Source organism: Thunnus maccoyii, chromosome 9 (genome assembly GCF_910596095.1).
Source record: "Thunnus maccoyii chromosome 9, fThuMac1.1, whole genome shotgun sequence".
Taxonomy (NCBI): domain Eukaryota; kingdom Metazoa; phylum Chordata; class Actinopteri; order Scombriformes; family Scombridae; genus Thunnus; species Thunnus maccoyii.
Window position 1 is genome coordinate 34,191,694 of NC_056541.1, and position 17,425 is coordinate 34,209,118.

Here is a 17,425-nt window from a genome sequence, read left to right on the forward strand (position 1 = left end):
CCACTCACCTCCATGGTAATGAGTTGGGGTTAGAAATGTCTGGTACCACTTTATAATTAAACCAAGACTATCTGCATGGCTAGATACCACTAGAAGTAAGAGAGAAATGTTTTTGTGAGTCTTTAAATTAACTTGAAATAAGTGTCTTTAATGTCACTGTTGTTTGAGAGCAGGGAGAGAATTCAAACCAATAAATTCAGCAGTCTCTCTGCATTTGTCCATCACCACTGCTATCTCTGACGTCATTCAGTTTCACCTTAGTGATTTCTACTCCATTAGGAAGTGCATATTGTTAGGATGTGGCCTAGATTCAACCTGAACGTGTGTGTGTGTGTGTGTGTGTGTGTGGTTTTTGCCTGGGCTCACTGAGGCAGCAGGGACCCCAACATGTGCTCCTCCACCAGTTAAAGCATGTGAGTGATTGCAGATTCATCAGCCGTGTGAAACAATAGTGCAGTGTAGACAGTAGGGACTCAGTAACAGCCTGACACATTCTCATCCAGAGGTTTTAATAGACTGAGACAAAGGCTGCCGTACTGTAATCACTGCCGTTCTTTTTTTTATTTAACTTGTTTGACTTGATTATCCTTCGGCGACCTATAGGGTTTTTAAGCATTGAGATCTCATCAGTGAACATCAGGGAAATCAAGCTTCTCGTCCTCCCCTGAGAGACTAGACTAACAGACGAGCCGAGCTGAACGGAGCGTCGTGAGCCTCGTGACTGACTCTGCCTCCCGACCGCCTTTCTGTCATGTCGCAGCCGTCAGCGGCAGCTGGCTTTAAAATGCATTCTGGATTTGGTTTATGAATTCCCAGCCTGCTGAGCAGATGCCAGACTTTTGCACGTCCCTTGGGTTCCTGTCTGTTAGCGCCACATCTCTGCTGTGTGTTTTCCAAGCTTTCCAGCACAAAGTCAATCACAGACTGGATTCTGGATCAACAGGAAGCCTGATGCAACACAAACATGTGTGTGAGGAAGCTGAGACCAAGAGACGGTTATGATTGACTGTTTTCAGATATTTCCTCTGATACTGCACAATGCTTGCACTTTTTAAAATGAATTAGTCATCTCATTCCTAAAAGTAAGCAGCTTAACATTCAGTTCAGATCTTAAAACCCATGAAAATCAGAAATAAATATGTGTATAGTTTGTGTCAGCTGTGACGGTAAAGACAGGCAAAGTCTTGCTGCGTAGGAAACAAGTCAAGGTCACAGCGTTCAGGTTGTACTGAAGAGACAATGGACACAATCCTCCTACCTGAAAACACCACCCATACTACTGTAGTACACTGTAGGCAGTGTAAATACTACCAGGTAATATTGTTCATCTCAACCTTCAGCTGTTAGTCAAAGGATCATTTCTACAACATCCTCAATCTCGTCATCATTAAGATGAAAACAGCTCATCATCCATGACAAATCTATTTCAAATAATAAAAATGAAGGATTTTGATCAGAATAGTTTTGTGATTTTAGATTTTAATCCTCTTGGATCTCTCATTCTTTTATACTTTCATACAGCAGATCAGTAACCGTCACACGTGACTAACCTGACGTAGCAGATGGTTTGTTACATGGAACCATCGAAGAAGTCGTCCTTGGAAACTGTTTGGAAAATGGCGGCTACTTTTAAAAAATACTTGTCAGGTGATCAACATCTGTCTATCACCATGTATCACCATCTATCACCTTGTGAGGCAGCTGGATTTAAATAGTCATCAAAATGCTACTGAAATAAAGCTCCTAATCTAAAGCCATGAAACTGAGCAGCCGCCTACACAGGACCAGCGGCGAGCCGTATAGTCCGTGTCCTTGGCGGACGGCTGCTGAGCAGACCTGCAGGTTCCTCAGCTGGAATTTAACAGTTTCATGTTTTTTCAGATGCTCAACAGCACTTTCACATTCACACTGCAGAACAGGGGACTAGATTAAGTTTATAACACCCCCGTTAATAGTGACGGCCTACAGTCTCTGCGTTGTGTTGTGATGATGATGATGATGATGATGATGGTGGACTAACAGCTGACAGTAACATCAGTTGACTCCAACGAAGACGCTCCGATGTGGATTCAGTGACGTCTGTTTATTGCTTACAAACACTTCGGGATTTGGGGGAAACGAGTTTGGTCTGTAAAACTATTTAACATAAATAAAATCTGAATCAAAGGAAACTTACAAAACTAATAAATGATTTCTGTGACGAAGCTTAATAACCGTTAAATAACAAACAATAGGGCCGACGGTCGAACCTCGACCAGGATCAAAGACTCAGTATATTACAGATTATTGATAGAGATGAATCAGTTCACACAGATAATCACTCTGAATGTCAACATAATTATAATTAGTAATAAAGTCTATCTCAGGTCAGCTGTACATTATTATTATTTACAGGTTTAACAGTCACACACTCACCTGGTCTGACTGGTTCCCCCGGTAACGGGCTTTATAGCTGCATCGTTACCATGGATACTATGTAGCCAAGTATTAAATATTAAATATAAGATAACAGCATAAAATAATGAAAATAACACAAATATGTACACGTTACAACTATTAAATAAAGGTAAAATTATATTCTATATTCAAAGATTTTGCTGTTAGACATAGTGACCATTTAAAGATTTAATGTAACATGCAGGAGGCAGATGTTACACAGACGTACACAGAGTTTCAAACTTCTGTTTTTAGACTGAATATCTTTCACATTAACGCAGGCTGAGGGGGAATTTCTGACTGTGATAAACCCAAACATCTGTCTGTGAAGATGTGTTCAGTTGGACTGTGCCACCGCAGTAATGATGAAGAGCACAAGGCATAAATCATCCAGGCTCATCTGTTATCAGGATCAACTAACGTCTGCCCACCGTTAGCAGTGCTAGCAACAGAAGTTTCATTCTTCTTTGGGAGTCATAGTTTGAAGTTTGTACCTTTGACTCTTTATTAAAGTACTGTGTATTTATTCTTTTATACTCGTTCAACCAGTCCAACCCCAAATGTTGTCTATGCAGAATTCACAACTCTATTCCTCTCGCTGCAGCGTTCTCTCAGCTGTAAAACATGACGTCAAACACATCAGTCGAGTATGTGATGTGTCAAACAGCAGGTCAGGAACAGGAACAGTCTACACAAAACTTCAATCATGACATTTTGACAGCTTCTAATGAGTTTAAACGAAGTCGTCACCAGATCCAAGGTAGCTACATGTTGTAGGGGGAAAAACAAAGAAAGCCAGTGTTGTCCGGCTGCTCAGCGTCTAACAGGTTTGAAAGACAGAGGCAGATGGCAGAGGAGGAATGCCATATTTCAGGTTCCCCGCTGTCACATTTGTTTTTTCCTATGAGTGCCTTTCATCTGCATTTTGCCAGCAGTTGATTGTTTTCACACCTTCAGCAATGACAATATGCAATACGCCCCAGGCACGCTTCTCTGCAAACACATAGGTAAAAGTGCTTACACACACACACACATGCCCACACAAGCTCTTTGCACGCACAGACACTTAGTCAGAATCAATCAGCGTGATCTGGCATTAGTTACATCTCTGTTCCCTGTCTTTTCCCTTTGTGATTGAGATGGCTAGAAGGATAGACGGGCCAGACACTGAACCATCCCACCGGGACACTGAACAATGATGACAGATGAATACCTGCAAGCGACAATCAAAGTGCTCTTTCATCATCACAAATTCAATTTAGGAGATGGGTGTTTGCCCCCTGACGCACCCGTTTCCACGGCATTAAATTCAAGCTTCAATCTGTCATGTTGAGGCTGGAAATGTGATGCTAATGGAGAGCAAGAGTTGTAGGATTTGTTCAGTGGAGACTTGACGTCCCTTCTTGGCAGCATGTTTCTATGTTAATATTTGTGATGAGTCAATTAGTGGATGTGACAGAGGGAAAGATTAGCAACAGGTGTTCATGCTGATATGCAAAGGTAGTGTACCTTCAGAGGGAAGGGAAGGATTCATCTCTCTTCTGTTCCTTTCTTTGTATATAACCGTTCTCTCTCACCCCCTCTTTCCTCCAGACCCCTTGTCTTCCTCTCTCACCATTACTCTTGATTGCCTTTCCTCTCCAGGGAGTGGTGGCTGCAGAGAAGATCAGAGGGGGTCAGCTCCTCGAGGAGCCAAAGATGTTGCCTTTCCGAGCGAACACCTTCAGCCTCCAGGTGTCCATCCAGGATGTTCCCCAGTTCCTGTGGAGCATCAAGCCCTTTACCACATGTCAGGTAACAGCGGCAGTTAACTGACAAGATATTGTATCAAAACATGGATTGGATACCAAAGTGCTAATTTGCACGAGTCTGTTTTTGCTGCTAATAATTACTGTGGTGTTTCCGCACTTATCAATCAAACAGCGTGTGGAGAGCTGTGAAGTGTTTTTTTGTTCAAGTCAATGATTCTCTAGTCGGCACTAGAATAATGTTTATCAGGTAGCATCATCTGATAGGCTCTTTATAAAGGATTTATAAAGTATTAAAACTTATTAATAGCCAATAAATGATTGACTAATACTGTACAGATCAGTTTGGTTAATATTATCAATATGTTAATAAGAACATCATTCAGGTTGCCAAGTTGTAAAAAATTCATTTCAATTCAAATTTTATTTGTATTTCACCATTTCATACAAAAGCCACTCATTACAAATATGAGCATGTACACAGACAGTACATACATACAAACATATAAGAAATGTACATTAATCATATACACATACATACACACACATACATATATAAGAACAATGATACTGCTAATCACTTGCTCTTCAGATCAGTACTTCATTTATTATTGTTAAAAGTCTTTATTAATGACTTATTACCATTTATAGTTAAACTTGATTGCTTATTTATTGGGAAGTCTGAAAATCAAGAGTCTTGCTAACGTTTTAACATTTATAAATGCTAACGTCATGCTAGGGGGGAAGTATTTTTTTGCTGTGCTGTCATCATGCTGGTCAGTCTGCTGGTCACCCAGTTCACCACTCTGGTCTGGACTGAAATATGTCAACAACTACTGGTTGGATCACCATGAAATTCAGTAGATCCATTGATATCCCCTTCAGGAGGAACTGCAGTAACTTTGGTGATCTCTAGCTAGCACCGTCATCATTTGTCTGCAAAATAATGACATTCTCATCAGCCTCAACTGTACTTATTGTTTAGGACTCATTTGCAAATGTTGGCATGCTAACATGCTAAATTAAGATTACTTGCTAAACATCAGCATGTTAACATTGTCACTGTAAGCATGTTAGCATGCTAATGTTAGCACAACTTTTCCACACAGCGCCCCTAGTCTGGCTATAGTTGTTAATGTCTTATAACTGATCCATAAAGCTTTAGTAAATGATTGGTTAACATTAATAAACCCTTTATAAAAGATGTCTTAATATCCTGAAATGCATTTCTATTATATTAACACTTTGTTCACCAGTAGGTTGATGACAATGATCCCACCAGTCCTAAAGAAGCATTTTCAGATGTAAATGAACACTGAACACTAGAAATCTGTGCTGCTTTCAAGTAGACTCCACTTGTGATCATTTAAATCCATCTGCTGATTGTGAACTGTTCACAATAACATCTTATGATAAGCGATCCGTATAAGTGATGTATATTATTTATGCAGAACTTTTGGTCGCCATGGTAACACATATGCGCATCAACACTGAAGTGCTGGGATTTTGCCTGATCAAGCAGATGGTCAAAAGCTGTGTAGTGCACACAGAAACATGTGACATACAATCACCTCCTCTTCATTCTGTCTCTACTTGCCATTGTTCATAACATCAACTGGATTTGCAGTCCGTTAATACTAATAACACTTATAATCAGTTATTTCTTCCTAAACTCGTTGTGACATCAGAAAACAGATATACACATAAGAAGCATTAAAGTGATGCATAACGTGCACCAGAATTAGATTTCCCCATGTGAGTCCCTGCATCACCAAAACTGTCCAATCACTGAGTTCCTGTTCAGTCTGTATAACTTCATGTTAACTTCAATAGACGGCGTGAACACCAGCAGGACCAGAGCTGAAAAGCAACAGCGTTTCCTTTTTTTTCTCTTGTTTTGGACCAAATGAACTGAACCACAGGTGTGAAAGTGAACTTAGTATCTGCTGTTTAGATCATCATAGATCACAGCTGCGTAGCTAAAGTGGACCTGAGCTCACGCTGTGTGTGGAGCAGATGACCGTATAAAGAAATCCATCACAAGCCGACGTCGACTCGAGCTGAAAGTAGAAAAAAACGTTGGAAACCAAGTGTTCAGAGCCTCATTTAATATGAACATCTGACATTGTAACATTATATGACTGAAAATAAGGGAAAGCATCATACGTCCCCTTTAATAGTCCACTCAGAAAATGGTTGAACTACAACAACGTTGAAGGTTTTGTGCCTCGATGCTTCCCTCAGTTCAAACCCGGTTTGATGAGAATAATTCCTCTTCAGCTTTATATGTGTGTTTGTGTGAACCATGTTGTGCTTTAAAACTGTGTAAATCCTGCTGTCACATACGTTTCTTTGTTGAGGATCATAAAGATGGATGTGACTAGAGATTAATAGCTTTGTATTTGTTTTTCTCTTCAGGAGCATTAAGATGCAAACAGTAGGCTATTAAATGGAGCGCAGCGCTGCAGTCAGTGAATTCTGTTTTGTACCTGTTGTTGCTGTTGTTCAGAGCAGCTGAGCTGTGTCCCCACTGTACGCTGTTGTTGCTTAAAGATCTGAATGCATGGTGAAAGCTCTGTGTTTCAAAGACACCCACCCCTCTCCACGGCCTTATTTATGAGGGCCTCGGGAGGCAGGCAGGCACCGCAAACCCGCTTTGGTGGAGCAGGTGTAGAATAATAGCCGAGCGTCGTGCCATACATCAAGTCAGCTTTTAGTGCTAAAGAGCATCCGAGCTTTCCACGTCCATCACCCCTCCCCCTCCTCCCTCGCCGCTGCCTCTCCCCGACTCCATTATCTGCTGCTGTGTGCTGCATCAAGCAGCCGAGATCAAAGCCACAAGGGTCAAGTCTTCAGTAGGCACACAGGTCGGCGCTTTTAATGCCCTAGTCTTCTCTCAGAATCGTTTACAGGTCACTTTTAATATGCAGATATGGCAGAGACGGAGTCTAGCAGAGGTCAAGGACGTTTCCCTACAGATGTGCCTGTTCTCTGGAAATTAATTAAACATCAAAGGCAATCTTTTCCCTGTTCCCCGTCTTCCCAGATACAGTATACTGCTTACAGTACTCTGCCCGCAAGCTGCTTCTGCTACCAGAGTTATTGTACGGAGGTTCAGGCTGGAAAGACTTTCTCATTTTAACAATAGTTATTTCCGTGCATAAATATATCAAGCCATGGAATCATTGAGACTTACTTCAAAGCCAACTCTTACCTTTTATCTCGCCTCGTGTGTGTGTGTGTGGCTTTACATGTGACAGTGTGGCCAGATGTAGAACAGGGAGCTGAATCATCTCATTTTAAAGCATATGTTAACAGTGTATGTTGCTCTTCTTCTTCTTCCGTCTCCTCAGGAATTCTCCTTCCCCCAAGTGTGGTGCAGCAACCAGCAGCCCCTGCACTGTGCCTTCTCTCTGGAGAGATACAGCCCCGCCACCGCCCAGCTCTCCTGCAAGATCAGCGTGCGTCAGGTCAAAGGCCACGAGCAGATTCTGCAGGTCTACACCGCGGTGGCCGAGGTGAGGCTCTGCAGCTGCGGGAGGGGGGTGGAGGTGGACGCTTCACTTTTTCACACAACCTTTATGTAACCTTCCCAGAGTGTGTCCACTGACAGCAGGGCCAGCTCTCCTGAGCTCGCACCGTGTATTAAGAGGACACTTATTTTAATTCTTCACAGATTTATGCTAAACGTGGCTAACACAAACAACAACACAGATCCAGCTGTTCACCGTGTTTACTGTATATATTTTTTAACCTTTATTCATCCAGGGAGACACGTGTCCCAGCAAATAGCCTGCTTCACATTCACATGCACTAACACCTGGGAGCTGCCCGGCGTAACAGCAGTCTTCTGTCAGCTGCTGAGCGGCTCCACTGGAGCAGCGAGGAGTTAGAAATCCTCACTCAAGAGCACCTTGACAGTAGTTGTTAAGGCAGGAGGGAGTGTTACTCATTGATTTTACCCAACTGCTTTTTCACAACCAGTCACAAACGTGCTTGTCCTACCTCAAGGCCAACAGCACTATTTAAACTGATAGTATTACAGCCAGACACTGATTTTTATGGTTTGATTCAGTTGTACCTGGATGATTAGTTGGGGTTTGTTAGAATTCACATCATCACTATGTTTATTTTGGCTCTACAGTAAACAGACTGGAAGCTTCTACACTGGATTTCACATTGTAGGTTATTTGGTCGGATAAATATAATCAACTCAGGATTTTTAGAGCTGCGTTGCACTATTAGTCGTGGTGTTTAGGGCTCACTTAAAAAAAAAAAAGACTGAACCGTTTTGAACGACATCATTTATGACTTCCTGTCCTAGACTGTGTAGTAGAGTGAATGTTGTCTCTGCTTCCTCTCCTGAGTGACAAACTAATGTTACTGTCACATCTTCCATCTATGGTGTCAAATCCAAAGTGCTTCCTCACATTACTCCTCAGATGGTTTGGTGTTATAATTATCTGTTCAACTCCATTTAGCTTTAGCAGAGAAAACAACAATAGGCTGGTTTAGTGGAGGGCAGCAGAGCATGCAGCGGATCAGACGGACAACGCTGGAGAACATGACTCAGCCTGTTGCACTTAAACACTCAGAGTTTTGAATTCAAACTGATGATTATCGTCTAGATATTAAAGTCCCTCCATCCCAAATGTGTTTTGTTCATTGTATCTTCACTTCTTCATGTCTGAGCTTCACTGTGCTGAAAGATTTATGTTCACAGTTTGTTTTAACATTCCAGCTGGAAGAATCTCTGAAGCTAAAGCTAACTGTGGTCCAGTTTGCAGTGGACTTGTTCTTTAGTTTAGTAACTTTTGAAATGAAACATTTTTGCATATTTGACAGACTAGATGTTCTTCTCAGAATTTTTAACAAGGTAATTAAACTTTTTATGGAAAAACTATATCTGACACAAATTATTATTCAGTGCAAGGGTGGAGAGGACCTTTAAAGTTTTTCACACGTTTCAAACAGCAGTTTGAACTTGGAATAAAAGTGCTACCTTGGGCGTTTCCATTGCACAGATTTTATGTCTCGCAGCTGCGCTCAAAGTTCAGTCAGTTTCTACTCTCTGGCGTCGACCTTTTCAATGAACGCAGCTAAATAACGGCTAGAAGCTACGTAACCTGAAAGCCACCCTTGATGTAGGAAAGGGACACAAAAAGATTTAAACCTGATGGTTAGCTTACCTTTCTGTCCCAAAGAAGCTAATGACAGTTCCTCATTTGTGTTGACATGTTTCAGTTGTGAAGAGTCTCTGCAGGGACAGTATGGTGCAGTAGAGGACACATAATGTAGTCTTTATTCTTCAGATTTAGTATGTACACATGAAACATACAACTACGCTACAGGTTTCCAACTGTGCAGAAGGTTGTAAAGAGCACATCAGCCTTCTGTTGAACAGCACTGCCCAGCACTCAGCCCTGACAGAGGAAGTGATGTCATGATCCTAGTGGGTCATTGATTTATATGAGCAGAGTGTAAACGCGCTGCAGTTCAGTCTGCTAGTGTGATACTATACTAAACAGGTTGATGGCAAATGAAGGCCAACTGTGTGATTCCACCTGACAAACTGCACTGAAACTAGACTCATATGATTGAGTTTGTGAGTTTTATGTGTTAAAGTTAAACAGAAGGCGAGCAAATATCTGCAGGACCTGAGTGTCATGTGACTGTACCTTTATAGTCATTTCCTGCTGACAAAATCAAAATAAAATGACACACTAGAAGATGTGAAGACGACATATTTGAGCGATCTATAAAACACATGTGCTTTGCACTAAAGCTGTTGGTGCTGCAGCTGGATGTTGTGGCCGTAACAGACAGACAGAGGGTCAAAGTGGCAGAGAGTGTAATATTGAAAGGCTGGACAGGAAATCACTGCCAGCATAAAGATGGGAAATGTGGTCTTTAAGTGATACACCCAACTTAAACCTTGAATACTTTACACATAGCAGAGACAGACTCTGCTCCTTTACAGAAGACTTTGAGTCTGATAGTGAATCCTCTTCTTTCCTCTCAGCTCTGGAGCGCAGCAGTTAGTTTGCACATGTTTGGGAGCCAATCAGTAAAAATGGAGGCTTGTTCACCAAGCTAGCCAATGAGTGAGCTTAGATCTGACCAATTGAAGAAGAAGAGGCAAACCAATCATTGTAACTGATATGGATTTCTGATAATCAATAGAGAGATTTTCATTGGAGTATTGCTGTCGGTCTGAGAGATGTCATCACTTTAGCTAGAGCTGGAGGCTACCAGATGTCTTCACCTCTCTGTTGTTTTGTTTACTAAATGTGTACCAATGTTTTAAAATGTTAAGCATACTTGTCTGAATCCTCCTCATCCAGGAAAGAAACTCCACCCATCTGGCTCTCCAAGCTGTTTAAAACAAGCACCAAGCTGTATTTGCAAATCCTATCTGACCCTGGTCTGATCACAGTCTGTTTCTGTTCTGCTCCTCCAGACTGAAAAAGATTCGGTTCCATTTTTTATGCAGACAGACTGCACCATCACGTCCCAGACGGGGCCCAAGGCCTTCAAAATCCCCCTGTCCATCCGCCAGAGGATCTGTGCCACCTTCGACACTGCCAACGCCAAGGGCAAGGACTGGCAACTCTTAGCCCAGAAACTCCACTTAGATCGGTGAGCGTATGATGTATGCACCCTGTCTGAGATCACATGGCGTGTGTGCACCTTTTCCTCCGTAATGGCCTCGCCGTGAACACGCGCTGATGAGAATGATAACAGTCCTGTGAGTGTTGTTAAGCTCATGAATGTGGCTTTATATGCAGCTTGTTGCCAGGTGCTTTTTTATTCTCTCAGCAGGAGGCAGGACTGATTATTTAACTATACAGCACATAAGTGACTTTGCTCTCTGTTGAATGCTGTTGCTTATGATGTGTGTTGTGATTCTGCCTTAATAGACAATTTCCACCTCTAACATTTCTGTCTTACACCAGTCAGTCTAACATCTATGTCATTATCAAATAGAAATATGCATTTATGATGAAAGACTATAGTGATATTTACTCAATCCAGTGGCTGCGTTTGCTTGTGGCGACTGTAATCTCTGTTAAGTGTGTGATTCATGAGATGAGGTATCTAAGAGTCTTTTGGGATTCCAAATTATCCAGATAAGCTTTCCTCTCCAAGTTGGGCGGCTTTGAACAGAGCCTGATGTGACCAATGGCTGCAGCCTTTTATGTTCCTTGTTGTTATTTCTGTTGAAAAGTCCCAAAGAGCAGCAGTGAAACACTGCCCCCAACTGGACTCACCGCTGCACTGTACTGACATGATAACAAACTCCTTCTTCTTTACCTTCAGTCACACCTGAGAATAAAATCCAACCAGCAGTGTTTACAGTCATTACTCATGATTTATGATACAAATATATTCTTGATTACATTTCTAATAGAAAGGTTTTTTGTTTTACCTGCACATTAAAGCAGATGATAGTGCTCACTGCACCGAGACACCTTACAGGTACAGATAAATACAATAGGTGGATTTTAAATAGTCAGAAGAAGGGGATATTGATTATTTATTGATTCAGTACTGACATGTGCTGAATAGATATAATCATAGTAAAATGTTTTGCAGTTTTTTGACCAGTGGAACCAGTATGTGAAACATGAGATCTGAAACCCTGGAATCAGTTTGTATTTATCTGTGCTGTAAAGATTATTTACAACTACAATTATCAAAATGTTGAAGCTTCTCTGAAATAACATAATGAAACTGTACTGTAATTATACAGCACAATACATTCATATTATAGCATTTAAATGTAATTTGTTATGTAAGAAGATGAATGAAAAGCTGCCAAACTGCTACATGAAGCACCACATATGGATAAATTCCTTTAACATGCTAAATGTAATTTTATCAATATATGTATCGATAGATGTGATCAGTTGATGGGAAAATGATCAGAAAGATGTTCTTCAACCTCTCGAGGTATTAACAGTCTTTATTTAATCAGGAATATTGTTGTACTGGTTTCAACCTCGCAGGATCTTCATCAGGCTGAAAACAGTAAAAACATAAAAATCAACTGTTCTTCCTCTTCGATGGTACTGCTGACGACACACTGTGTTCATGACGTGTACTGTAGCTACAGCAGTGTGTTTACTGTCACTAACACCAGCACTCTGCTGCAGGAACGCTCCTCCAGCTCACACTAAACGGAGCATTTCTGAAATTTCCCCAAAGATCTTTTTTCTTCATTCTAATAATACAAAACTGTTACCAATATATTTAAAAAAACATGTTGACTTGTAAATCTAAATCTTGTAAATCCTAAATGTGATTTCAGTTAGAACAGAATAGAAGAGAGGAACAGTTCTGATGTTTTCATGGCATAGAGGATGTTTTATGTGGTGTTCTTGTTCATCCAATCAGATGGAAGTACTGATTGTTTGACTCATATCTGCCAGAAGATAAATAAATGCAAGGATACAGTGAATATGTGAAGTCTTGTGTCTCCTGTTCATTAATCCAGCTGTGTGTGCTCCTCCTACAGAAACCTGGGTTACTTTGCAAAGCAGCGGAGTCCATCAGCAGTCATTCTGAGCCTGTGGGAGGCTCGCCACCAGGACACTGCTGACCTTGATTCTCTAGCCAGTGCCCTGGAGGAGATTGGCAAGATCCATTCCAAAATCTCCCCCAAGGAGCAGGATGAGCCGGAGTCTGACTTCAATCACATAGAAGCGGGAGGTCTCTGCGGAACGGGCAAACTAACGAGTCATAAGACAGAGGATGCTGCTCCTGAATACACAGGCTGAGAGGAGAGAAACACACTGACAAACTAAGACATATCTGTGTGACAGACAACACACTGCGGCGGTGCGCTGGAGGGTCATGAGGCTGCCGGTGAGTAGACTGAGCGAGCAGTCGACACGCCGACCAATCACAACGGTTCGCGGTGAGCTGTCGCCTGCTGTGGATCCACCACCCTCTCTTTATAGAATCTGTCTGAGGATGGACTGTAAATCTTCTTCTGCCTTTTCACTTTATTTTTAATTTATTTGTTCTTTATTTGAAGTTAAGACTGCCCCCCCCCGTGTATTCATGTTCCAGCTCAGATGATAAGTGGGGGAGGAGGGGTGGAGGGTGGAGGGTGGGGGGGTGAATTTTCTGAACTTTTGTGTCTGTTATTTTCTGAATCTGTGTTAGAAGAGAGTGGAGCTCCTTTCCCCCCCCCCCCCGGGACTGTCCCTGCCGTCTCCTCTCCTGTCCCCAGTGGTCCACATAGCTCTGGACATATTTGCATAGACGCTCTTATATGCAAATACGGTGATACTACTGTGGTGTCATTTCAGAGACACCTGTAACTGATTCTTTTTTTCCACACATACCCCTGAGTCACCGGATGAATGAGGACACTTCAATTAGAAGCTACTTTTTTTGGCGTCCAACATTATATTTTTAAATGGAAGCTGCTAATTGCTTAAATGTTGTGATTGTGAACTTTCAAAGCCAAGTATCTTTAAATTTAACCATTTTCATCTCTTTTAAAAATCCCAAAACATCTAGTGCTACAGGAAGACTTCTAACAGACAACCGCTGTTGTACAAACAAATCATTAAAAGTATGATATCAGCCCCCGTCTGAGCTTGAAGGACAGTGCGGTCAGAAGAGCCTCCCACATGTTGCGAAGGAAAGAAAAGCGTGGTCGCTGTGTGTAATGTGGCAGAGTGAGATTTTGAACTGTGGCATTACAGTTCATTACAGTTTCCTCCACCGACTGATAGAGAGGGAGGAAGCCATAAAACATCATTTCCTGGCACTGAAGGGAGCGCGTCACCGTGTCTTATCACCCAATTCCTGCCATTAACACCCGTCACATAGACCTCATATCAGGCCTATCAAGAATGGGAAAGGTAATCTTTTTTTTCTCCCCCCCATTATGATTGTTTCTTTAATTGTGACTAACTGGATTCTCCTTTTCATTCCTGCAAGCAAAGAGTGTCAAAAAATGGAAATGTGTGCTTTTGTAACGCTTAGCGGTGGCTTATGTTGCATTGAGAGCATCCTGTCTGTGCGGTACACCCCCATCACACTCAACGTTCACCCTCATCATGGATGTGTTGCAGCTGTGTCTACTGTAAAACTCATACAAGTGAAATTCTGTTTTTTAAGAGTGAGCTCAGACACACACACACACACACACACACACACACATACACAGATGTATTCTCACTATGTATAATGCTTTGGTGTAAGACTAACCCTGTTTCAGGAGCTAAAACGTTCACATGTCGTGTCCATGATTTTCTGTCACCTGAGTTGGTCGGTCTCATGCTCTTTTTTGCTTCACGCATGGCCTTCGGCTTCATATCACTATTCTTGTGCCTTGTTTAACTACTGTAAATGGTGAATGTTGTAAAGTACAGATGGGGATGAAAAAAAGAACAATTAATCATACTGACATACATTTAAAGGTATTAGTTGAAAAAGTATTTAAGATTATAATATTGAATAGGCTGCAGAGCTTTTCTAGTGCTGAACATCTATGTTTGGTAATGCCAGGGCAGCTTTGTGGTATATTGTATCTATAATTATGGACATTTTGGATGTTTTCTGTACAGTAGAATTTGCAAATGTATATGCAGCCTTTTGGAAATAAATGTACAGTTGAAAGATCTCAACTTGTGTAAATGCTAGTTGTTTCGTGTTGTGCAGTTAAAATGTGTATAAATCTCAAAACAGTAAAAAATAAATACATTCATCATTTTTTACACGTAGTTCAAAAAGTTACAAATTGTATTTGTACAGAGTCCAGCAGGTGTCAAAAAATAAAATAATAATTCATGTTGCACATTAATTGTTTATGCTTGCAAATATTTATATAAGACCATGTCGTGTGTAATAGAGCACTGATCAGGCCAGTTAGAGCACTGATCAGGCCAGTTAGAGCACTGATCAGGCCAGTGATCAGGAGCACTGGGGGTAACGTTAGCTGTTGAGCCCCGGGGTAGTTTCCCTGTTGATAATCCAGCCCTGGTGTAATGCTGGTGTAATGTGAGGCCAAATGAAATAAAATGAGACCAACATACTTGATATGTCTGTATGAACTAACAGAATGCATGAATGCATTTGAGAGATCAAATTACTAATTTCTGCACACTTTTCATTCTCTTCGTGACACCTGCCAGGGTCTGTATGATTGAGTCATTTTTTGTGTAATTTACACCCGTGTGGTCATGTTTTAATAACAGTATTATTTTTATGGTCTCTTTGTTAGCACTGCTCTAGAAATAATTGTAATATTTAGCTAGCAAAAGCAAAATGAGGCAAGAATATTATACCTTTAGTTTTTTTAATGACAGATTGAGTAATGACATGGGTTGAGAATCTTAATATAAAACTCAATGTAGGCTTCAAAAATGAATAACACCACAATGAACTTGCACTACAGTATAAAAGGAAAGCCAAACGCTATTTTTACAGTGTGACTCCTCCTTAAGTAAAGTGTAAAAAAACAAATATTTCAACGGTTGCTCAATACAACAATGACTCTTACTGTTCGGCTCTCTAAATTCTGGGAAGCAAACTCACTGATCCACCTGAATGTGTGAGTAATGCAGCAGTAATGTGGGGCAGCGTAGGCTGTATTTCCGGACTGCAGGGTGTGTACTTCTAGGTGGTGGAGGCTCTGTGAGAAACATTGCATAAATGGTGCAGAAATATTGCGCGGTACAACTAAAGGCTTATAAGGTAAAGTTTGGGTGGATCAAAGCCACTGAACACAGAAGAATCAGTCAGATTATTCAAATCTATTTCATTCTCATAGGAGTGGCACGACCTTCCAAAATAAATATGTCACACTTCCTGGTGGTGAAACTTAATTTAGACCCTCTGGTTGAAATGCAGGTAGAGGAGTTCCTCAAAAGGTTCTTGGTCTAAGTTCCTGCTGTTGAAATGTGGCCCAATAAGGACTACAAAGACATGAAACACTAAGTGCTTTTAGATGCATATTCTGGTTATTTATATCCCTGTTTACCTGATTCTAACAGTATCCTGGTTTCTACTGGGGTACTCCTGGTAGCATATCCAGGTTTATGAAAGAAGGATGAGGTGTTTATATGTGCGAAACATAACCAGGACACTCCAAAAACCTGATCATAACCAGGATACTACTGTGCATGTAAACACACTCAATCTGATAAAGTTTGAGTTGATTGTTTGGTGGATATGCTCTCGTCTGACAATTGCTGTTACATCCGGACCCGACCCGGGTGCTGCGTCCAGGGCTTCCAACCCCTGGAAGTTTAGTGAGAAGATAGTGCTGCATTTGTTTGTGGGGGTAGAAAACTCTGGCTCACACGTCAACATGGTGGGTGGTGGTAATGCACCTTAACGCTGGTCGCCACCCACCTTAAAACGGAATAAAAAAAGAAGAGGAGCCAGCTGCCAACCAGGGTGAGTCTGAGACAGAGGCAGGAGCTGCCTGAGCTTGTCAGACTCCCAGATAATGAAGTGATGAGTTTACAGCTTATAGCAACTTAATATGATATAACCTTAGTCTCTGGCTTTCATTTGATATCTAGTGTTTGCAAAAAATGTTGCAGATACTATCACCTGTTAATGACGATGTCATTAGCGTAGTTAGCACATATTAGCTCGGAAGGCTAACTTGTTTACTATTACTATTTTGGTTGACTACAACCCGAGTTAAATCTTAAGCTTAATCAAAGACATAGTCTGTATACTATAAAGATGGATGTGGGAGGTGATGAGAGGTGGGACGGTTTGCTTTGGAGTCAGTTTGAAGCCCAGAGTTTCAGCTTATTGTCGGCGCCATCTTGTCCATCTGGAGTCTGGACCTTCCATATAAGGAGTGCGGGGCGTTGCCTTTCATGCTCTGGAAACACACCCGCTACCTCAGACCCAAGCTAACGCTAGCTTACTGGGAACACCAAGTGCTGCACACCTGAGCCAACCTTACTTTAGCTTAATTGTGCTAACAGGGCAAGTGTCATAATCAAGTAAAATTAAACTGTGAAGTGAAATATTGAGACAATAGTCCGACTCAGCGTGAGTCCTGGAGCCGCGGTGAGCAGCACGTGAGCCAACTGTCAATCACAGCTGTCAATCAACGCCTACACGGCAGACATCAAAGCTACTATAAGTCTTCAAATCTTATTAACAGAGCAGTAATTTCCAAAACGACCACCAGCACACTTATTACAGGACCTAAAACAATTAGAGGTTATGTAAATGTTATATGTGAAATATTTGCT

The 17,425-nt window shown here is 41.4% G+C and overlaps 1 protein-coding gene across 4 annotated transcripts in view; it reads left to right on the forward strand.

Annotated features, from left to right (window-relative positions):
• unc5db (unc-5 netrin receptor Db) overlaps positions 1 to 14,902 on the forward strand; it is a 186,510-nt gene extending 171,608 nt beyond the window's left edge. For 3 of the 4 annotated variants that reach the window (XM_042422351.1, XM_042422352.1, XM_042422353.1), the window contains 4 exons: positions 4,081 to 4,230; positions 7,538 to 7,702; positions 10,645 to 10,823; positions 12,703 to 14,840. In XM_042422351.1, the coding sequence (XP_042278285.1) occupies positions 4,081 to 4,230; positions 7,538 to 7,702; positions 10,645 to 10,823; positions 12,703 to 12,964 (756 nt within the window). In that variant the 3' untranslated portion in view covers positions 12,965 to 14,840. Of the gene's footprint in view, positions 1 to 4,080; positions 4,231 to 7,537; positions 7,703 to 10,644; positions 10,824 to 12,702 lie in introns of all 4 variants that reach the window. The other variant, XM_042422354.1, reaches the window with a different exon arrangement.
• The last annotated feature ends 2,523 nt before the right edge of the window (positions 14,903 to 17,425 follow it).